The sequence below is a fragment of the Pocillopora damicornis genome, chromosome 12, assembly GCF_964200805.1.
Source record: "Pocillopora damicornis chromosome 12, jaPocDami1.2, whole genome shotgun sequence".
NCBI classification, from domain to species: Eukaryota; Metazoa; Cnidaria; class Anthozoa; order Scleractinia; family Pocilloporidae; genus Pocillopora; species Pocillopora damicornis.
The window spans coordinates 3,249,061-3,272,918 of record NC_142681.1 but is presented as its reverse complement, the minus strand read 5'-3'; the positions used below and the strand labels follow the sequence as shown (position 1 = coordinate 3,272,918).

Below are 23,858 nucleotides of genomic sequence, written 5' to 3'. Positions count from 1 at the left end.
ACGCGTGACTCGCAAGCTTGAAAAATTCCGCTATTGTCGCAAACAATAGGTCCCTTAAGGTCACGTAAGCTTGGTCATAAACTATTTCTTGTGGCAGAATCATGGGGAAGAAGTTGTCCTTCATTTTAAAATCGCTGAAATTGTAGTAACTAAACCTTGAATGAAACTATTGTAGGAAGATTCATTACTTGACGAGGGAATTCCGCATTTAATTGCACGCGAAAAGCGATACGCGAAGCGATGAGTGCGATATCGGTTTTTAAGTGCAATTTAACGCGGAATTCACGAGCCAAGTAATGGATTTTCTTTGAATCACATATTTGAATAAAAACAAGATAAAAAGAAAACAGCATTACTTATATTTGTTATGTATACGTGGATGCGAAACAATATCACTTAGCCCCGCTAAACAACTCCCCTCGTCAACCAATCAGAAGGCGAGATTTTATGCAATGATGCGATTCTATCTGATATTAGGTCTGCTGACTTGGGAAATACTACACCTAAAATTTAACATCAGCAATCTTACGAGAGAAAGCATAAAGGCTAGGTCTCTCTGACGGCTTATCTCTGGTTGACATTTTAACCAATTCTCGGACCCTTTCATAAAAACCCAACAAAGACGATATCGCCTTAAGCATTCTTCCCAATGAAAAAATGTCACTGGCAACGCTATAGAGTCGTTCACTAACAACCTCAGGGGCTAAATAGCTTTTCCCTTTGCATTTCATAACGGTGCCGTTTCTGCGGTACAACGTAACAGATGAAACCTTAAGGCTCTATCCAAAGTCAATAAGAACTGGGCTGAATTCCCCAGAGGCTGAGGACCGTTCTAGTACAACATTGTTTCCTTTGATGTCGTTATGAAGGTATCCTTTAGAGTGCACGTGGTCTAAAACACTGCATATCTTTTTAAATATAGAAATACAGTTTGCTTTAGTAACTGCGTTGTTATCGGCCGCTTGATGGAGAGTTACACTTTCTTGCTGAACACCATGAAATTGAGTCACAAGGCATAATGGTGAGGCCTTTGTAACAACACCAAAAATCATGGGTAGATCTGGATGGTCCCCCAAAGCAGAAACGACCTTTGCTTCGTGGAGTAAATCTCTCCTTGCTCGTTCTTCATCCTCTGACGTTTCGTTGTGAGTCATTTGCTTGACAATAACGTCGATGCCTCGATAGCGCCCGAGAAAACATTGTCCAAAGCTTCCACTCCCAACTGGATTTTTAGACAAGTATTCAATGTTCTCTGGCCTGAGTTCTTTGGGTTCAAATCTGGATCCATTGCTCGCTGTGGTTTTTTTTCCAATTAAAAAGGTTTGATGACGTTTCCCACGAGGTTTCTGCGAGACAACTGCGTCGGCACCAACAGCCATTTGAATCATCTTAGCAGCTCTTGAACAACCACCCAAGGCCTCTTTCTTCTCTTCACTGCCTGGTTTAAGCGCGAGGATATGGGGTTTCTTGACATTTTGTGGCTCAAAATGTTGGTCCGAAGGAGGCAGTTTCGTTTCCTTAGCCTCAGAAGTACAAGGCACCAACTCATTCGCTTCGCGGTTGAGTGATTGTAGTTCAACATTTTTATTCGTTGAATTCGGCATTTGCTTCCCTTGTTTCCTCTTTCTCCATTCTTTTCTCTGTCTGTTTCTTTCTTCTGGAGTATTTTTTCGTGATTTAATAACTCGCTCTTTTCGTTCTTCTTCATCTTCAAAATCCTTCACAAATTCCGCCATCATTATGTAGCTAATTGATCTATTTCCGAAACACAAATGAGCTCGTGATCGGTGTTAAAGTATAAAACAAAGGCTTGTTGATGTGCAGGAAATTCGATGCTCGTTTTGATGAACTTGATGATATGTGAAAGCCCGAGTTGCTCTTCAATCGTTTCTGGTTTGCTTTCATTACGCGACATTCTTCTGTCAGAAGAGTGTCGGGAAAAACACCTCGCAAGGATCGTACGTGACAACACCCTCCACGCCTCGACTAACGCTAAAAAAGCTCCATACAATTCCTTATAATAAAATTATAAGGAATTGTATGGAGCTCTCCGGGATACTTACAGTGCAAGCCCTGTGTGTCCTTCACGCAACCCGGTTTCGAGAGCTCGAGAAAAGGGAAAGTTCGCAGTCCAAATTTACCCAACACTGAGCAGAGCAGATGGTTCACATGATATCCTTCTATGTAAAGACCCATAGGTACCTATGAATAAAGGGAGTAATTTTCTAAAGAAAGTGTGGTGCTGCGTCGGTGAAAGAGTGTAACAAGGTAATTTAGTATCATCAACTGAGTTGATAACGTAAATTGGCCACCGTGAAGAGTTTAAGAGCTGACGTTTCGAGCGTCAGCCCCTCGTCATTCGCTCTGACGAAGGGCTAACGCTCGAAACGACGGCTTTGAAACTGTTTACGGTGGCCAATTTACATATTCAGCTCAGATGATAATACTAAATTACTCTCTGGTACCAATAGTTGCCCCATCTGCATTGCAAAATGGAACGTGCTGACAATTAACCATAGTTGTTCCTTTTATATCCTATGTTCTACACAGGGCAATATTTGGACCATGACATTACTCTAACCGCCCACCAAGTGACCAGTTGTAAAAATTCATGCCACAATTTGACAAAAGAATGCTACGGTATTTTCATCCCAGCTGACGATCCCCACTTCCCCAAACTTGGTGTCAGCTGCATTGCTCTGAAAAAGGACGTCCCTGCTCCCAGAAGTGACCTGGCCGCACCACGATATCACACCAATATTTTAAGTGCCTTCATAGATGCCTCTCAAGTATATGGCGTGAACGAGAAGACTCTTTAGTCGCTGAAAGATATTGTAAAGGATGCAGGCCTTTTGAAGGAGATCCCACACCCCAGTGGTCCCTTATCCCATGACCTGTTTCCCCCATCAACGGGATTTTTGTCGCAGTGAGGACCTGGAGAGCCGACCGTGCTTCAAGGTGAGAGATGGCAGCGTTGACGTCAATGCAGGTAAACTGTATACAGCTTAGAGAAAAAAACGCAAAGTTCGAAAGGAGCCCAGTCGCTATGTCTGAACAGATTTTGAAAATAATTACGAATCCAATTTTTAACTTTATAAGTTACCAGTTTCCACCTAAGACGTGTATGGCAGATAAAATTTAGATCGATCATCCGACATTTGGATCTTCTGCAATTTTTTCTAGCTATCCAAGTCATTTTGTTGTAATTTTCTCTCGACAAGACTATCAAATTTATGCCCGATTGGTCAGTTTATGACCAATTTATGTGTAGCCAATATAAATTGTACGTGAATTTCACACTTACTCTAATTTTTCTTTGTAAAGGTTTAGAGGCAATTCATACTCTGATGGTTAGAGAACACAATCGCGTTGCTAAAGAACTAAAATCAATAAATCCAAAATGGAAAGATGATAAACTTTTTTACGAGACTAGGAAAATTGTGATAGCCCTGCATCAGCACATCACGTACAGCGAGTATCTACCAGAGATTTTAGATCGGAAAATTGTGAGTATAACTTGATAATCTTAACAATAACCTTAGGCCTTTTTGGAAAGTTGCCTTCTAAACATGAAAAATTTCTCTCTAGCTTCCAGTTACGACTCTTTCCTCAATGTTCTTTATACAAGCGACTAAACATACGAATTTCTGGGGTTCGAACATCTCTTGCATTATTCTCCACATTTCAAGAAAGGAAACTCTTCCGACCTAGTGATCTGTGACCCATAAATTAATGTAATTTTTTCGATTAGTCATTTTAACTTTCGTCATTCTATACTATCTAGTTTCTAGTTTCAATCTCTGTGCCTTAGGGTAAGTGAGAAATGAGGGAATACAGAACCACTTTTCGTGAGTGAAAGTCATTCTGTTAGTGACTACCTTAAGGTCTTCAATATATCGACGCAAACGCACTATTAAAGTCATTGTGCATGTCAGCGGCTATCTGAAAACTCTCCCATTAAACTAATGCAAAGTTCGCCGTTAGTCATCAGATTATTGGCTAGCTCAACGACCGTAATACAGTGTGTATATATACGTTAACATTTTTCTGATTTTTAAATTTTACATACATAGACCGAAAAAAAAACGAGATTTATGAAGTTTATGTACTGAATAAGGTTTAAAATCCGTCAGTTCGGGTAATCTGCCGCGCGGGTGAACGGCCAGAAATTATAGTAAACAAAATAAAGACTAACAAAATAATTACGCTATTTAACTTAAAAGTTTAGGCTAAGGCTACGTGCGTGTGGTAAATTGCCTTTCCATCGAAGTTCTGCCAATGACCAGGAAGATTGCTGAATTTTGAGGTACTCAGTTTTCTACAAGTTTTCAACGCTTTCAAGGCTATAATTTCGCGGACCGATTCGTTCCAAAAACACTCGACGCCCAATTAGGGCGGGCGTAACCAACTATTGCTACTGTTTCCTCTTCTAGATTGAGAAACATGAACTCAAATTATTGGACGAGGGATTCTATACAGGTTCCAACAACCCTACCAACCCCTCCATATCTAATGGATTCGCGGTTGCAGCCTTTACATTCGGCCACAGTTAAGTAAAGGATATAATGAACCGATATGGTAAAAACTACGAAACGATATTTTGTGATGTCCATGACAACTGTTTACACCGGCGAATTTAGGGCCGACAAAAAGTTTATTTCAAACCAAAAAACTTGCGTACTTTCAATTTTTAGAGTTGACGTTGAAGATGAAACGACAAACAATCTAAGGAGGAAGTTGAATATGGACGTTGACGAAAATCTAATAATGTACGTAATCATATAACATACAATATTCCAGAATGGAGAGTTCGTGAGTGGAATGAGTCACGCTCCCAAGTCATTTGTCTTGGGCAGGGTGAGGTGTGAAATCAGTGACCGATTAACAATTGCCCCGTTCGTTGACTTAAGACTACGAAAAATTGTGTCAAGAATTGAAGACAGCGAGTTGTATCTCTAATGTTTCTATTTTTGTTTAGTAGATTCGACCTTTTTTCGTCGTTATGAATGTAAGTACTCAGTTCCTCGTGATATCTGCTGGCGAACAAAGTTATGTTCTTATTTCACTTTCACTTTAAATGAGCATTTTACTCCAACCTTCAGTTGTTAATAATGCTTTATGACGGTATTATACATTGGCCAATACTTTATAATTAGTGTATTATCACCAAAAACGCATTAAGTAATCAGAAAAAGAGGCTTCCCTCGCTAAAATGATACTGCTACCAAGTATCGCGAAAACCTCACCTAATATCACTTGGACAACTCGCACAAGCAAAAAACGCAACCTTTACTTTCTAATCTTTGTACTTAAAGCCGCCTTCTCCCTCGCCTATTATTGGTGCTTTCTGACCAGGTTAAGAGCGGTAAATGGGTAAAACCAAGAGTTACCAACGTGCATCGAAATTTTTCAGTTTTCATTCCTTTTAAATTAACACAAGTCAAACTCAGCCCAAGTGTTCAACGAATAATTTCCGCTTTCCGAGCACAACTTCCTCTATTCCATTTTTAGGGAATTATGGACACGTGAAAGTTGTAGGCGCAATGCTACAGATTTTCAAGAAAACAGGCTTAATGCTACACGGTGCTCAGAGTTATGATATAAATGTGTTTGCTACCTTTAGTTGCTCCCCACTGAGTTCATATGGAAGTTATCAAAAGTGTCACGCAGCAGCAGAAGTGCCACTTTCGAGTGACGGAGAGGAAGAGGTCCACTTGAAACAGCTTGCGTGCACAAAAATTTGCGTCTGCTTACGCCTCATTGTTCTTTCACGATAAGATCTAAGGGACAGAAACAATACAACTTTGGAGTGCAGTTCATGTCTAAAAATGTAAGTTCCGGGTTCGTGCTATAAAATCACTAACTTCACAAAGCTGTTCATTCGAATGCAAGATAAGAAGAGTTATCCAATTCAGGTAAGAATTACTTTCAAACATTCGAAAATACCGTTTTTTTTTTGTTCAAGACTTAATCATTTTATTTCCTGCAGACTTGAGCGTGTACATTCGCGTATTGAGCCATTTATTTTTCCACAAACTAAATCCAATTGTTCCAAAAGCACAGTTTGATAACTGGGTAATTCGTTATCTTCATTAAGTTATTTTCTTAAAGATAAATGCCCACAGTGACGATATACGTAAACTATTTTTAACAACGTAATAATCAAAATAAAAATTTAAAGCTATGGCATTAAGGTGGGACTTAACCTAAAATTTGACTACAAAATGCAATTTTTGTTTTTGGAGAAATCTGAAACTTCAGGCATAGAAGAAAGCCATGACATGAGTTTTTAAGACTAATTTGCTTTATTTTGTTGCCTACGATAAGTTTTCTGCAAGCTAGTAAAAAAATATTTTTGGTTACCATGGCAACGCAACGTAGCATCTTTCAGTCTTGCTCCAATTTGAAGCCCGAAAGTCCATCCAATTCCTAGAATTTCCTCAGTATTTTCAAGAGGAAGCTATATGACCCCTTACATGAAGTATAGCTAGTCGGAGGTGGCGTGGGATTGAAAGCTGGCGTGTTTTCAACTGTGGAGATACTGTGAGAGCGAGATTCGAGTTTTATATCAGCGAAGTTTTTGTCTAAAATGCCAGGAGGGAAGAAGAATACTGTATATAGAAGAAAGCGGAAAGGAAAGCCTTTTACTGGAGTGCAGAGATACGCAAGGAAAGCGAAGAAAATGCCGCGTGCGGATAGAGAAGTCACAAACTCAGCATCGAGTTCCTCGTGTGATGAGGCTCTGTCAGATGCCGAAAGTGCTTCCATCAGTGCTTCGAGACTCAAAATGAGACCAGAAGATTCACCAGATAGTTCATCAAAGATTTCTGATGTAAATGATTTTCAGGGAGAGGGATACAGACTTGTAGACCTCAAGAAATTATATGCCACGTTGTCTGAAGCACATGTGTGCGAGGAAGGTGAGAAAACATAAGTGAACATCTGTTTTACTTTTAACCTTTTCTTTACTGTTCATGTCTCGTAGCATATGCTAGTAACAGTGTGCAGTTTCCATTTTTTTCTCTAAGAATGTTTTTTTACTTCTCTTCAGTACTATCTTTATTGTTTTCATTTATTAAAAATTACAGTTGTAACTGTCTGTTGTGTGGTATGTGGTGAATAAATTTTGTGACTCATATACATGTATGAGAATGCACAAAATAACTTTAGTGTATACTGTTATTATGTTCTAGGGAGTTTAACTCTGAAGGAGAATTCTTCTGGGAGAAATGGGCTAATGGCAGACCTCTCTGTGGAGTGTAGCTCCTGCCTTGAAGCTACACCATTGAAAACATCAGATACAATAACAAAGAAAGGGCAATCTTTTGACGTAAATCGTCGTGCAGTCTATCATTCTCTGGAGACAGGAGGTGGCTATGAAGGGCTAGTAACCTTTTGCAGCATCATGAACATGCCATGTCTATCACTACCTGCTTATTACAGACAAGTAGACACAATACTTGAGGCTTTAGAAGCTGAAGCCAAAGATGAAATGACACAGGCAGGGATAAGAGTTCGCGAGTACATCCTGAAGGAAAGTGGAGATGAAGTCAATGATGATGTAGTCGATGCAGCCGTTTCGTTTGATGGTACATGGGCGAAAAGGGGGTTTACCTCTCTGACTGGAGTTGTTTTTGTTATATCTGTAGACACTGGAGAGGTTCTTGACTATCATGTCCTTTCAAAAGAATGCCGGAAATGTACCATGAAAAGGTCTCAGTGTCAAACTGACGGGGAGTTCGAAGCATGGCAGATTGAGCATCTTGCTTCCAATGAGTGTGACATTAATTTTAATGGAAGCTCACCTGCAATGGAAGCTGAGGGTGCCATAGTTGTTTGGAGTAGATCTGTGGAACTGCATAAAATAAGGTATAAATGGATGGTTTCTGACGGAGACAGTAAGGCATTCAATACTGTGGAGAATATATATGGCGATGACTGCAAGGTGGAAAAACTGGATTGTGTTGGGCACGTGCAAAAACGCATGGGCAAGCACCTACTTAATCTTAAAGCAAGAACCAAAGGTAAACTTGCAGATGGCAAACCCATTGGAGGACGGGGCCGACTGACTGAGAGCCGCATTAAACGCCTTCAGAAGTACTATGGTCTAGCCATTAGACAAAACACCCTAACTAAAGCAAACCTAACAGAAAGAGAGGTTGATGTTGTTGTTTACACCATGAAGAAAAATATCATTGCCATCCTCCATCACAGTGTCCAGTCACAAGATGCTGCTAAACAACATCGCTTCTGCCCTGTTGGTGAGGATTCCTGGTGTAAATGGCAACAAGATTGTGCTACTGGAACAAATACTTATGAAGCAGGTGACTGTTTGCCTGAAGTGTTCTTTGAACTGCTGAAGCCAACATTCATCACACTTAGTGAAACTAAGCTGCTCCAAAGGTGTGTGCGTGGCGCCACCCAAAATCGCAATGAATGCATCAACGGACTGGTGTGGGCACGCTGCCCAAAACACAAGCATCATGGTGCCAAGGTGATTAGATGTGCAGTTGCTTCTACTGTGTGCCATTTTCATAGTGGAGCTGCCAGCAGAGCAAGAATAATGCAGAGACTGGTAATTCCAGCAGGGGAGTACACTCAGAAGGCCTCAGAAGAAAAGGACAAGAGGCGGTTGAGAAAATCGGACCTTCAGACCTCTGCTAAAGAAAAGAAGCGCCGGCAAGGAGAGCAAATGAGGCGCACACGCAGAGAAGATGCCCTACGGGAGGCTGATGGTGATACCTATGAACCTGGAGGCTTCTAAGTGACTGAAAGAAACATTTGCTATGATATTGGATAGTTCATAGCCATGCAAATTTGTGCAGACAATCTTCGTTTTAGCTTTTTAACTTTAATCGCACTTTTCTCAAAATGTGCATTTTGCGCATTCTAGAAAACATATCTCATAGAGGATTTAACCAATTGACTTGAAATTTTCAATGTTTATTGCTTTCAAAGAGTGTCTGGGAATGAGCAAAGGGTTTTTCTGTAGCTTTACTTTGTCAAAAGTTACAAAGAAAATTGTGGTGGAAATTCACCCCAAAAATTTTGCTTTACTTTAACTGGAGGCTGGAACCAAAGTTTTTTATATTTTTTAAAACTCTATGCTCATCCCCATGATTAGCCTATATACTATATAGTTATAAAAACAAATCAGAGCTAGCTGCATTCCATATCAAGATTTCTTTTCTAGAGTACATGTGGGTTGTGCACAGTATGGGGTAACAATATTTTGCTGGTATCAGGTTACAAATAAACTGTGTGCAGAAATAATTGAAAAAACTGAAATCTGTGATTCATTAGCTTTTCAGTGATATATGGTTTTATATGGTTTAACTAAAAACTGTGGATGTGACAAGTCATTGAAAAAAGGGGTCTTTTTTAGGTTAAGTCCCACCTTAAGCCTGGTGGAATCTGATTGGGCCAATTTCGTTCCAAATTTTGCTCTTGAAAATGAAACAACTGTAAATCGTTCAGCAAGCTTATGTGTCTGAGGAAAAGTTTTCTCGAGAAATTTTGTATGGCATATAAAGTCCGCGGGCAAATCACACACTATTATTTCATTTAATATGAAATTCGCAGCACAATTGGCCAAGGATTTGAACAGATTTTGGAAAGATTTTGTTGCAGATAGGTTTTGTTGCCCTTCTCTTCACTGAATGTCCGATATTTCGTCTTGTTCATCGTATTTCAAACTTTGGCTTAAATCGAACCGGGTTCTGTTCCCAAGTTTTGCTAGAGGTCGTTTCATTTAAAATACGCCCACTTGACCAGAATAATCTTCCTTTTTGCTTAAAAAAAACATTAAGAGCCGTACCAAACGAATTAAGACAACCACACGTGACTGATTTTTTAACTAAAGGAACTGACCAGAGAAAAAAGAAACAATTCTCGATAGAATTAACCAAATTATTAACTAACAAAGCGTTTTTTTTTTTCATTTCTGTGGGAAAAAAAATCGTTTTTGTAGATCTGTAAGCTACAAAACAGTCAAAATTTCGTACTCTAATTTTCCTTGTTTCTTGTTATAATTAGTTCATTATGATAATTAATCCTTTTAAAAGCACAACAAATATCAACAGCAGACAAAAGAATTCACAATTAACTTAAACATGCCCAATACTGGAAAGTCTTTAAGCAACGACACTTGAATTTTTGCTTAAACGAACAATATTATTATACTGCAACACGCAAATCCTTTCAGGGTCTTTTTAAGAACCTGAGTGCATATTAAGTATTTTGCAATACTTTTAAAGCATGATTGTAGGGGATATTTCTGGGTGAAAATCGTATGTGTAACTAAAAATTTTGGTGAAGGGGAATTTTGATGTGTGACTGCTATTCTACAGGCACACTATCGTCTGACTTTTAGTGCTACAAAAGTTGATATTCAATATCAAGCATGCCAAATAACTTTTATTATAGAATAATTCAAATAGTAAGCGCGTTCTGATTGGCCATAAAACCATTTTACATGAGCGTATGTAAACACGGTTTTCATATTGAATCTTCTCGCGGAGTTTTCCCTGCTATTTATTTAGCAGTAACTCAGTTTCTTTAAGTTTGTTTTGAGTACAGTAATGGAAGAAAAAGATTTTCCTAATTTTTCTTTGGAGTTTAATTTTCCCATTATTCAAGAAACGACCAAAAAGCCAAATGAACAACAACGACAAGCACGTCACTTTCCTTCGTTGCAAGAAGAGGCTCTTTCATTAGTTATTTTATAAAAGAAATGTAAAATGGTTTCCGTGTTTACATAGCCTCGATATGCTGGAAAGCTTCGCGTCGTGGTTTCCTACGCTTATCTCGTGTTCTCCCAACCTCCCGCGTGTTTACATCAGGCTACGTAAACACGGAAACCATTTTACATTTCTTCATTCTCCCATTTAACACATCGAGAATGCTATTCAATTCAGACGCCACAAAAGTATCAGGGAACTAGGCTTTAAGTTATTTACTCGAATTTACTCTGCTATTGCGTGTCCTAACCATCGCAAAAAAGAAATTATAACCAATGAAACTATAAAAAAGTGACATGGATGTACAAATTATTATTACACCTTGAGATTGCTATTCAATTCAGACGCCAGGAAAGTCTCAGGGAACTAGGCTTTAAGTTATTTACTCGAATTTACCCTGCTATTGCGTGTCCTGAACATCGCAAAAAGGAAATTCTAACCAATGAAACTATCAAAAAGTGACATGGATGTATTGGATATAAGATGATAGATAGCCAACTAGGCGCGCAGGTCCGAGTTGGCTATAGTCATCTCATGTACAACAAGCTCGAGTGGAATAATTTTTTTATAAAAACAACCCCAAATAAAATATTTGATGATAAAATCTTATCAAATTTACCCTGTAAAAGCAAATGGAACTTTATGATGTACAAAACACTTCTGGTTTAACCCGTCTTCATGGCATTTCACATATCTATCGAGAAACTGTCAAATACTGCGCGCACGGTATTAAGCCTCATAACCCTGTGATGGCTAAGCCAATGAAACCACTAAATAGCATTACCAATGATCCAGTTTCTAATAAAATACATCATACTCGCAAAGAGGCAATATCGATTTTCACCCTTGACAGTTTTTAAAGTACGCGTACTATCCCGAGAAGAAGAAAAAGCCTTGAGACATGCTATTTTGATTGATAAGCATCATTTTAAACTGTGCATTTCCACGCTAATGATTAACAAGCAATTTCTTATAAAAATTTTGTCCCTTGTTGAATTCCTTAGCCATCATGGCCGTTTTTATCCTTAATGGTTTTGTTCTCATCTTGATCATGAGTCTGACGTCATCTTACGTCATCGACGACCTCTACCCGGACGAAACTGAAACTCTAGAAGACATGAAAAGCGAACTTCTAGAGTCAAATGAAATGAACTATATGGATCCCAACATGGACATTGGTAACAATCTGGACATGAGACAGGTTGAGGACATTGTTGTCCAAAAGGTTGCACCTGAGATCAAAGCTGCATTCGAAGCTCAGAACTACTCGTGTTGGATGGAAGCCCTAAAGAAGGTACCTTACAGACTAATATTGGAAAAAAAGAAAGACCAGCAACGCGCTCTACGAAAATTCTTCCAGGCATTGCAACATGGAAAAAAATCAACGGTAGACGCTCTAACGTGGTTGAAGGCCAAACAGAGCGAAGCTTGCAGCGCTTGCGCGCTGGCGAAACTCTGTAAGGATCCGGTGATTTGGAATCGTTTGGCCTTACCTGCGTCTTTGACAAGGTAAGCGTGAAGACAGTCGGCTAAATGTATTTATGGCAATGTTAAGAGACAAGTTTCTTATATTTATAGCATAGCCGGTTGAGCACAGCTTGCAAAGCCTACTTTCTAATTAGTTTTAAGCTAAATTCCACAAGTATTATGAGACCAAGCAGTAAGAATATAATTTCCTCCATTTTCAGCCGAGAGTAAAAAGAAAACATGCCTATGACTAAAGACCCTTGTTACACAAGGATGAAGATATAACATCATCCTGGTTTAAGGATAACGCTCCATTTATCTTTTTTCCCCTTTTTTTTTTCGCTTACAGTAAAAGGAAAGTCAAGCAATGCAAATTAAAGATACTGACCTTGGCGCACGCGTTCAACTACACAGAAGGAGAGAGAATAAGGTGTGACAAGAACTCCCGGTTCAGGGAAATCAATGGAACCTGCAATAACCTGGATAATCCCCGTTTTGGATCAATCCTTACTCCATTCAGACGTCTGGTGCCACCTGCATATGGAGATGGGATTTCGACACTTCGCACAGCTCTCAGTGGAGACGAATTGCCAAACGCAAGGAACGTTAGTCGTTTTGTTCACGGCAGTAATGCAGCCCGCACAAATCCTGATTCCCCAAGACTGACTCACCTGACTATGAGCTGGGGGCAGTTCATGGATCACGATTTTACGCTAGCAGAGACACAAAGCATAAACTGTGAGTCGAGCAACTCAAACATAGAATGCATCAACATTGAAGTTCCCTCTGATGATGCTACCTTCCGAGACAGAGGCGTTACCTTCTTTCAGCTGGAAAGAGATGCACCTCATATGCCGAACACCATGTGCAAACTGACTCCGCGAGAGCACCGCAACACGCTAACAGCGTACATCGATGCATCTAACGTGTACGGTTCGACTGAGGAGGAGGAAAATAACTTACGAGCCTCGAATGGCTTACTGAGGATTATGGAACCCCGTCACGGTTGCCCTATGAAGAGTTTGTTGCCTGCACAGCTGCCTGATCAGTTTTGTGTTTCGAAAGATCCAAATAGACCTTGCTTTGTCGCGGGAGACGAGCGCGTTAACGAAAACCCAGGTAAAAATACTAGTCTGTGCCAGCCATTACGCAAGACTCACTTAATAGAATAAAACCATCCAATCAATATGTATGTTGTTATCTGTCATGTCAGTATTCTTCTTGTGATTATAATTGAATTTTGTTTTCGTGGATGGAATAAAGATGAATGTGATACGCCTATGCCTAGCAATAAAAGGAGTCAACATTATTTTTACGTGTTTTGAACATCTTTTTTTCTTCGTTCTGCAGCTCTCATTTCCGTTCATACCATCATTACTAGGGAGCACAATCGAATCGCGACGTATTTTGGTGAGATGACACCATGGGATGGGGAGCAAATATACCAAGAAACAAGGAAAATTATTGGAGCAGTGCTACAATTTATAACATACAACGAGTTTCTGCCACTAATTCTGAGCCCTAAAACGGTAAGAAAAGTTACTCACTCCGAGGTTTCCCATCGAACCTTTTTGTCGAAAATCAGGCAGGATCCTCTTTATGTTAAATGCTGAAAATAATCACAGAAGGTTTTGCAGACGTTGTTTAGTGGCGACACCCGGCATGAATTTCTGGGAATGAGAAACTCCTCATCAGCGACCATTGAATCATTTACTTTGCCTGTCTCACATAACGAGTCAATGAGTGCCCACGCTCAGAGTGACAAACAAAGTAATGATCAAATTCGATTGCAAATGCCCAGATAGATGTTGCTGTGTGGCTGTGGATGTTGCTCTGTGGCTGTCCGTCGTGCTGAAAGAAAGCTCGTTTCTTTACACACTACTTTCCCTGAAACTGACGTAGATACTGACAGACAAATAATCTCTATTGTTTCCTTTAAAATTCTGCTCAGATCAAAAGAAATAACCTCAAGTTGTTGAAAGGAACCAAGTTCTTCAACGGTTACGACCCACGTATCAATGCTCAAATGTCTGCATCATTCTCTGTGGCTGCATTCCGGTTTGGTCACAGTTTGGTTCAAGAGGAGTTCATGCGTTTCACCCAAGATGGCTTTCAACACCACTGTAACAAAGCGGAATTTTCGCCAATCCCAGTACTGGACTTCGGCAACCCGACATACATATATGACAAGTGTAATGGGGGTGTTGATTCCATCTTTAGAGGTTTGCTCAAAAGTCCCGCTGCAAAAATGGACGGGTAAGTGAAAACATAATTGTTATATAGTAGTGATAAGAATTGTACATTGTTTATGAGGAAGAAATCCTATTTAAGTGCGTCTGAGTAAACATCGTTTTGCTGGGATCGTTTTCTTACAGGCGATTTTCAAGTTCCGTGCAAGAAAATCTGTTTCGAGGTGAGGGTGACTTGTCTGATCTTATATCCATAAACATCCAAAGAGGACGTAGTCGTGGCGTTGCTTCATACACGACATATCGCAACCGCCCAGAGTGCCAAATTAGGGCAAAGGTGAAAACGTTTGATGATCTGAGAAGAGCTGGCTTTGATCCAAACGACATAAACAAGCTGAGATCCCAGTACCAATCGGTTCATGATATCGATCTTTTCACTGGAGGTATGTAACTGAGTAAAATATTATTTTACGTGCAATCAGTGCAAACATTAGGAATCTTTAAGACAACTGATTTCTCGCATTGGTCAGCTTGTTCAGCTGGCTACAGCTTTCTTTTTGATGTGTGTGAGATTCTTTGAAACGAAAATACTCTTAAAGGATACAATATGCAGAACATATCATTTAACCGTTTAAATGATCTTAAAGTTTAAGATTTGGGGTCGAAACCTGTAACACTCAGCTTCTAAGCGCTCTCAACCGAGCAAACAAGGGACCAAGTCAAAGGTAGTCTGATACTTTCGCTGTCTCATTGCCTCAACTCTAATATCGAGTCGTTTCAACCAGATTCAAAGGACTGGTTGAGAACAGGCATTCATAATTAGCCCGAGTTATCATCTCCCTCGGCCGTGAATCCATCTATAAAAGGCTACAGTTTATTACGTAGTACTTGAATAGTTAGATTTGTCCCAAATTCTCACTTCCGGTGAAGGGCACTCCCACATAAGAATCTTGGAGGTAGGTTTTGCCTTGCCACAATAAGCCTCTAAATAATCTTACAAATATGTAAAATGTCCCTCACTGATGGCAAAAATTAATTTACTAACTTCTTCATTCTCACATTTAAAAGGAGTGCTCGAACCTGTGGATTCAGACGGAGGAGTTCTCGGGCCGACCTTCCAATGTATAATAGCCGAACAATTTAAACGCCTCCGGGTAGGTGATCGTTTCTGGCATGAAAACGCTCCAAACTCTGCCTTGCACACCGACAAAACAGCGTTCACGTCTTGTCAACTTCAAGAGATAAGGAGGGTTAATCTTGCAAAGATAATCTGTAACAATGCTGAAGATATCCCCGCTGTTACAAGGAAGGCATTGGAACAATCAAGGATATTTGTCAGTTGCGATAAGCTACCTGACATGAACCTCAATGTGTTTAGACCAGGCTTCAAATGTCCGACTCAACGGTAAGAAAAGCTTAGTTTGAAACATTTGTTACTCGCACTCAGTCACTATGAAGCAAGGTTTGAAAAAGAAAAAGCCCCTCTTTTCCGCAGAGTCGGTTGATCTGATAAAGATTGACATTACATTTCAGTTCAATCCATCGGTGGGTAGAACTCGGAGAAATTAACCATGGAAATTATGTTGACACAAGTACCGAAATGCCTTTATTTCTTTACGGTTGACTTTAGAGATATTTAGGCGGCAATATATTTCATCCTCCTGAGAGTAACTTCATATTTATTAATTTCGAGAGAGGATTGAGCTAATCTTCGGCTAATTACTGACGACCAAACTATATTCAAACGAATGATGGCCACGATGAATAAAAAAATGAAAGTCACGTCATCAATCACCACTTAAGCTCAAAATAGTTCATATAATTTTCATTTTATTTAAACACCTTATTGTCTGATTTTCTCTCCTTTTTCTCAACAGTTTGATGGCTGACTCCTCTCAGAGAGACACCGACTGGTATGGAGTTCCATCCACAGAAACATTTGACGAAACTTTTTAACCCACTTTTTCTCATCTTATCTTTTGTTAAATTTTTTTCACTGCGGCCGCATTATAAGTTGATATGATTCCACATACATTGGAGTATTCATAATTCGACAAAGTTGTTCATGCATGGAAAGACATCGTCGATGGCTATAAACGCATATTACGCTGAAATTAAACTTGGAAAAATGACTGGACTGAACATCCTTACCGTAACAAAGCTACATAACCTCTCGTCAGTTAATTTTCACATGAAATACTTTATTACAAGAAGTTAACGACGCACTTTGTCGACACAATTTTAAAAAAAATCGCTTTAATTTAACGCTTCTTAATTTTTTAATTGAAATCACGCTATTTCACGCCATTGTTTACAGCACCTTTATTTCAATGACAAAACCTCATCTGCTCATAGCTCATTAGTCACTATCTGTCAGTTCTTCTTTATCAATTGAGTTAAAAATGCTGTTTCGAAAATTTCGCGTTAATTTCATCAGTGATATATGTAAACCAAACGTTTGGAAAGCCCTTATTACTTTGTGTAACGTAAATTTTCTTCACGTTGTCAAACTAAAGTTTGACGATTACTACCAATTCATTCATGAAAAGACGAGGTGGTGAAGCGTCACCGTACCCGCAGGCTGAGGCATGAAAATCTTGCCCGCCATAAGAACATTCGCCCTCGAATCAAAATATTAAGAGCCATGAGATTGAAAAGTCTGCAATAATTTATGACAGCGGTAGCAGAACCCCTTACAGAATGTAAAACGAGAAATGCAAAGGCTATGGAAAACAAAACTGCGTTAAGTGTGTCTTAGATTGACGACCCCCAAAATACCTTCAAAACAGCTATGATCGACCGTCAAACTAAGCAACTAGTAACGAGTGTATTTTTAAAATTGTTTTTCGTGTTACCTTTTCATGATTAATTCTAAGTTAACACCAGACTGATGTTATTAAGAGCAAATGTCATGAACAGCCAAAGGAAAGACGAGGTTGACTAAGTGATTCTACGATCGCGGACGAATAATCATTTCATACTTAAGGCAATAATTACTGTAATGGGCTCTGTTGGATATGGTTATTTTAGTATGGACTCAATAAGTGGTTCAGAAATTGCAGGTTATCAACAGTAAGTTTCAAATAAAAGAAATTGACGATTCCTTTCTAGAAGAGGTTAAGAAGAGAAGCCGCCGATTAGCCGCTGGAAAAGAAATTGATTCATGCAAAACGTTTTGGTTAGTCAACCAACTCGTTTGTTGAACGCGTTGATGGCGGAAGATGTGATTGACTTGGGAACCATAGAAAGTTGTTGTAGTTTTACGGTTTAACTTTTGCCCTACTCCACCGGCATATAAACGAAAAATAAAGTGCGCTCTTTTTCAGTCATCATGACTTAATAATAGTATAATAATAAATCCTCACTAGTCTAAAACTAGCTCATTTTACTTAAGAAACAGTCCTGGGTTATAGAACAACTAAAGCCAATCAGGACTTATCTATTTTTACTCGGTGGGATCCCCACTAATTTCCTAGGCGTCTCGTAAAATTACCTCATTTAACAATAAATTGCGGTGAAAGAGAGGCAATATTTATAGGTGCCAGCACGGCACAGCAAACAAAGAAACAAACACTCATAACTTATCAAACACTCATTTGACTCAATGTCATTTACTTACAGTCACTTTCTTCTATCGTTTAAAAAGTGACTAAGATAAACCTGAATAGATCAATTGTTGATGGAAATGTGAATGACGCAAAAAGGTTGACGATTACTGTCAATTCATTCACGTGCCTGTAGCTTGTAGGCAAACATAGGAAATTCTTGTCTACCTAACAGCCAACAACCCCGGCCCAAGCAGCTCCTAACGAGAGTATAGATAATCGGTTGTGCATACTCTACTTTCTACAAATAATCTTGTGTCAACCGGCTGACTGACGTCTGGTTGACTAGTACAAGGCGCGTTGGACGCCTACAAAAAAGATCATTCTAAAATAAATTTTAAAAAATCTCCATAGTTGTCCGATTCAGATCAAGCAAGTCACTGGATTTATCGAAAGAGGTGACTTATTTGCTCATCATATTCTGTTTTCCTATAAGTGTAAATTGGTCACCTTAAAGAGTTGCTAAAGCTGAAGTTTCGAGCGTCAGCCCTTTGTCTGACGAAGGGTTAAAACTCGAAACATTAACTTTAGAAACTCTCTACAGTGGCCAATTTGTATTATTAACTCAGTTAATAAAACAAAATAAGTTTTCATCGTGGTTTTCTGCGGGAGTGGGACCTTACGAGTCATAAGAATAGTCCGCAAAGATTCAGGACCATAGTTCCAATAATAGCAACTTTACAGAAAATGTTAAATTTGTTTTGTAGGCAGTTATTGTTTCCTACAGCAAACCACAACTTATAAAAAAAATAACATTTTTTAAATGCTCTTTACCACAAGAAATCTCCCGCTCCCTTAATGCTTTAATGTTACCATAGAAATTTCCATAGGGTTAGAGGTTAAAATCCAAACTCTCCGCATACGGCAACAGGAGGAAAAACAAAGACGGTTAATAACTTTCTTTCTTTCATCTCTCTCTCTCAAATTGAACTACTGAAATCCTTAAAAAGTCCCCTTAGGTCTTGAACTTTAGCTTTACGGTGGAAGGAAACCACGATTTATACACGGCATGTTATACCGAAAAACAAGCAAATTAACAAGCAAAGTAACAAGAAAACTCTGAGAATTTTTAAACACCATCATTACCACTTTATTTATAAAAATCGATCATTCAGACGATTCGATGAAGCGTTACACTGTATCTCTTTCTTTTGTCATCTCATGAACGCGTGAATTTGATGTTTACGTTTCCCCAAACAACCAGCTTCCTACCCACGCAAGACAAAGATAAAGTATCAAATGAACTGAACACCCCTCAGATCACTGCTGGCTGATAATTTAAAGTATCCACGGTCAGAAATTTCTCAAGAGACCTATCGTTTCTTTCTCATATCAATTTGGTATTAGCTTGGGGGGACATTCTGATACTTTTTATGGAACTTTAAGCGCGTCAAAGATTTCATAAGGCAATCTTTCAAACTAAATTTGGGTTGACATCTTTAAGAACGAGTAGTGTTTTACGTGTTGCTGTTATTGCTATCTCGTGATCTCTGTCTCCTTTAGGGGAAGTCCCTGGTTGTTTGTACAACACCCCTATAACAATTTCCGCGGTTATGATATGAAAAACAAACGCAGCTGCCATTACTTATGAGAGTTGCCAAATTATTTTGAGAGCTTCGTCAGATTCAGTATAATTGACTGTCCCAGAGAATGCGTACTGCACTGGTAGAAATTGAAACAGAAAATTTACTGATAGCTATACACTGATAAAAAGTTAAGAAAGCCTTCTTGTCATTACATAGATGGCCATGGTAAAGCTTTTTCGTGAGTTTGGTGATAGCAGAAAAGGTAAAAGGAAAACAGCTTTGCTTTGTGGTAAGCTGGGAAAAAAGGGGGAAAATCAACGAAACAAAGAATGTGGTTTCAGTTTCTGCCGGAGTTCCCGTGTTCTTGCTTTTCCTGACAATATCCTCCAAAGAGTTCGAGAAGAAAAGTGGCTGCTCAAAAACCAATCGGTGCGGCGAAAAAGCGTTGATCTCTCTCCAAACTCGTTCTTTTGGACGTCGAAACAACCTTTCGCTCTACATTTCCTTCTGGCAACTTGCGATGTTTGCAACGTGGCGATCCCGAAAATCTTTGCGCAAACACAAGGATCCGATTACATTATGTTTCCGAGTATCATTATGTTTCCCGTGTTTAAGACTTTTAAGAGGCGATCTCTGTAAGAGCGGTCCAGGGCATTTCGCATCGGAAAAAAGTTTTCCCTCAAACTTTGTCCAATAAACTATTTTTGGTAACAAGTAAATAAAACCACATTAGTTTCTGGAAATACCTCAAAATAAAATTTTTAGAGCTCTCAAATTCAAAGCTGCAAAAGGCCCTTTTTTGACCTCTTGCGACATCGAAAATTTCAAAAGTTGAATAGCCCTGTCCTCGTATCACACCGCATGCAACAAAAAATATTTTGTATTCTTAAAGTGTGTGATATATAAGGTGTATAAAATGCATTTCAATTTTGATATTCGTTTATTTAGAGGCTCGTCATAATTTATTTAAAAACACTCGTTGGACAGCTTTCTGAAATTGGTTAAAAGTACTCTTTCTTTCTCGATTGATATTGCTCAAGTCCAGACCAGACCATTAAAAACTCCGCTTTATTTCTGCTAATAAGATGTTTGGCTGCAGAAAAATATAAAAATATCTTGCACTTACTGATTTTCTTCGCCGAGGTGACTTCGAACTTTTAGCGATATTGCAAGCGTGACAGCCGATTATGCAAATTAGTTCATTGAGCAAACTCCGACCGTTTTATATGAGTAGCTCAATAGATCTTAGATTTTAACCATTTTAAGTAGAAAATATAGTAGGACAGAGCTTTAAAACCACACCGATTAATACTTTAAGCATTTTAAAAGGCCAAAATTTGACAAATTTTATTATCTCGTGACGAAAGACGTCAACAACAACGTATCGAATATCATAATTTGATTAGCGCTCGCAAACTCTTTTTTACAAATTTGGCTTCTGTTATTTCATATTTGAGTTCTGATGGCTTACGCTATTCAAACCTGTATGAACATTTCAAAATTAAACTACAGGATTCTATTTAGTGTAAGCGGCGATATTTGGTCGTCACATCTGTCTGCATAACAGTCTCTGTTCATAAGTTTGAAGAGTTCTTGTAAAAAAAGATATCGCATTCGCATAACGGGTGGGCGTTATAACTAGATTGCATAACAACTGCACTCCGAAATCATTTCCTCCATTCTTGCAAGAGGTGCTGTATTTGTATCTTGCATTTCGAATGCGAGCTCAAAATGTTCGCATATGTCTCTTGGCATCTTGACTTTGAGACTAGACAACCTTGCTTCCCTTGCCAACGAGCACACATCATAGATATCAAACATGATTGGATGTTTCAATCTATCTCATCCATTACTGTGTTCCTCGCCTCTCTCAAACACCCTTCGTCTACATCAGACACGGATGCTTCTATCAAGCGGTCGTCTGCGTCGGTGGCATCATCCGATTCTTGTTGTATTTTCGATCGCTGTTTAAGGCACAATCTCGAGAAGAAACCCTGAATCTGTATGTTGGATTAGCACTCTGTTCTATCGAACATTCTCTCTCCATCTATTGTGCAAGCAGTTCGCATATCCTTTGCTTCTTTCTCTGGGTTTGGTTTCTGCCAGTGTCTCATCCGATATTAAATTTCTGTTTCAAGTACTGCCTGAAGTTTTGCGAAAGCCGTTCACTTGCACCTCTCTTATGAAGAGCCCATCCCATGGGAAGCTTTGATGTACTTGTCAAGGGTTCTGTGGCCACTGCAACCAGTTCAGTCGAACTTTCACCCTCTAATGACAATGGCTGAAAGTAATGAACCCACTACCTCTTCACTTTGTCATAAAGACTTTAAGTCATGCTCGCAGGCACAGGACTTACATGATGAACTAACTAGTTCATATGGAAGTCAAGGTCGGCCTGGGTCTTAAAATCTTCATCGCAACCAGGTTCAGGGCATTGATAGGAACGTCGTTGCCATCATTGCTTTCTCCTGCTGATGCAGTTCGTCGAGCAGTAGTGGGGAAAATGGAGTCTCCTCCACCAGATCCGTCATTTTTTCTGTGGAAAAATTGCAATTTTAATTTTACCGAATAAACTTTCCAGGCCCAACATTAAACGCTCTCCAAACGCGCAGGCCCTCTTGTGTAAGTTGCTGAAAGTGGTAATCTTGATGTCCGAGCCCTCGTAGAGATGATACCAGCTTACTGTTGTGATAGCAACCTGCTTCATCCGATCTTAGAAAGGCCTTTTTTATTCCTGAATTTCGTAACTTTATGGTGACAAAGAGATTTTCTAGGACTGACAGCACTGAAAACCAGTCTTTTTGTACAGCTGTTAAGAAAGTGTACGTATCAGGTTACTTCCAGGCTTTCCTCCAGTCTTACAACAACGCTACTCACATGCCAATTGATTTCCCTCTTGGGAAACCATTCTGCTTGCTTTTCCCGAAACTTCATCGCTATGAACTTCACTTTCCAGTCAACTATTATAAATGCTTCATCTCCCTCCAAAGTATCGACAATTTGCTCTCAGGATATGCCCTCTCCATTCAAAGATCTTAGCGGCAGCATTTTTTGCTCCATACAGATAGTCTTCCGCTTGAAACCTACCCAATTGCATTGTGTACTCAGAAATAGCGCCTTTTACTTCTTCAAGAACACTCTTCAGCATCTCACAACTTCCCATAAGTGTGCCTATGCTTTGCGCAGACCCACATTTTGCCATAACTGAGTCTTCTACATCGAACAGGCCAGCCCTTGCAAAGATAAGCTCTCCTTCTGTGAAACTCTCTTTTGACAAATGGATTAAGCAGAGATGACTCTTTATTGAGTCAGTACTATAAGGCAAGTTAAACAAACCGGAAACTCCTCGTGAGTCTCCGAACGAAGTTTCTGAGGAACGCGACTGAAAACAGGACTTCTTTTGGCGAATACCGCTTCAAGAATTTAGTGTTATTAATCCCAAGCAAACCAGTACCGAAGGAGACATATGAATTACAGCTTATACAATTACGCACTTTACAGTATAGATATAGCTAATTGTTAAAAAAATGAGGTCACACGTAACGTAATAATTTATTTCCTCAAAAATTACGGGGTCCTTCTCCACAAGAACTCCCTGGAGTTCTGAATAGAAACTTTCATAAAGACAGGTGTGCAGACAAAATTTCTCTTATTCCTGCCGACCAGAATTCGGATCCAAAAGGCGATGTTATCGCTGCTTTATTAAGAAGGGAGAAGCAAGTGAGGATAATTACACAATTGAATTATGTGACAGTGGTCACGGTGTATTTCAGTGTGTGCTGTTATCGCCGGTTACACTAAATAGAATCCTGTAGTTTGGTTTTGAAATGTTCATACAGGTTTGAATAGCGTAAGCCATCAGAACTCAAATATGAAATAACAGAAGCCAAATTTTCAAAAAGGGGTTTGCGAGCGCTAATCAAATTATGATATTCGATACGTTGTTGTTGACGTCTTTCGTCACGAGATAATAAAATTTGTCAAATTTTGGCCTTTTGAAATGTTTAAGGTATTAATCGGTGTGGTCTTAAAGCTCTGTGTACTATATTTTCTACTATATTTTCTACTTAAAATGGTTAAAATCTAAGATTTATTGAGCTACTCGCATAAAACGGTCTGAGTTTGCTCAATGATAATCGGCTGTCACGCTTGCAATATCGCTAAAAGTTCGAAGTCACCTCGGCGAAGAAAATCAATAAGTGCAAGAAGTTTTTATATTTTTCTGCAGCCAAACATCTTATTAGTAGAAGTCAAGCGAAGTTTTTAATGGTCTGGTCTGGACTTGAGCAATATCAATCAAGAAAGAAAGAGTACTTTTAACCAATTTCAGAA

The 23,858-nt window shown here is 39.2% G+C and overlaps 4 protein-coding genes across 4 annotated transcripts in view; 2 read left to right on the top strand and 2 right to left on the bottom strand.

Moving 5' to 3' along the window:
- Nucleotides 1-23,858, bottom strand: part of LOC149036108 (uncharacterized) — a 42,179-nt gene that overhangs the window by 13,499 nt on the left and 4,822 nt on the right. The gene's annotated exons all lie outside the window — the stretch shown is intronic.
- Nucleotides 337-2,076, bottom strand: LOC149036110 (calcium-dependent protein kinase 1-like). The gene has a single exon (XM_089190066.1). The coding sequence runs from the start codon at nucleotides 1,737-1,739 to the stop codon at nucleotides 780-782; it is 960 nt and encodes a 319-aa protein (XP_089046192.1). The 5' UTR covers nucleotides 1,740-2,076; the 3' UTR covers nucleotides 337-779.
- Nucleotides 5,792-17,724, top strand: LOC113684877 (immunomodulatory peroxidase). The gene is made up of 8 exons (XM_027202291.2): nucleotides 5,792-5,915; nucleotides 11,744-12,248; nucleotides 12,556-13,325; nucleotides 13,557-13,735; nucleotides 14,158-14,462; nucleotides 14,582-14,838; nucleotides 15,464-15,800; nucleotides 16,273-17,724. The coding sequence occupies exons 2-8, from the start codon at nucleotides 11,749-11,751 to the stop codon at nucleotides 16,349-16,351; spliced, it is 2,427 nt and encodes an 808-aa protein (XP_027058092.2). The 5' UTR covers nucleotides 5,792-5,915; nucleotides 11,744-11,748; the 3' UTR covers nucleotides 16,352-17,724.
- On the top strand, nucleotides 6,450-9,282 carry LOC149036109 (uncharacterized). The gene is made up of 2 exons (XM_089190065.1): nucleotides 6,450-6,920; nucleotides 7,194-9,282. Exons 1-2 carry the CDS (start codon nucleotides 6,590-6,592, stop codon nucleotides 8,762-8,764), a joined length of 1,902 nt encoding a protein of 633 aa, XP_089046191.1. The 5' UTR covers nucleotides 6,450-6,589; the 3' UTR covers nucleotides 8,765-9,282.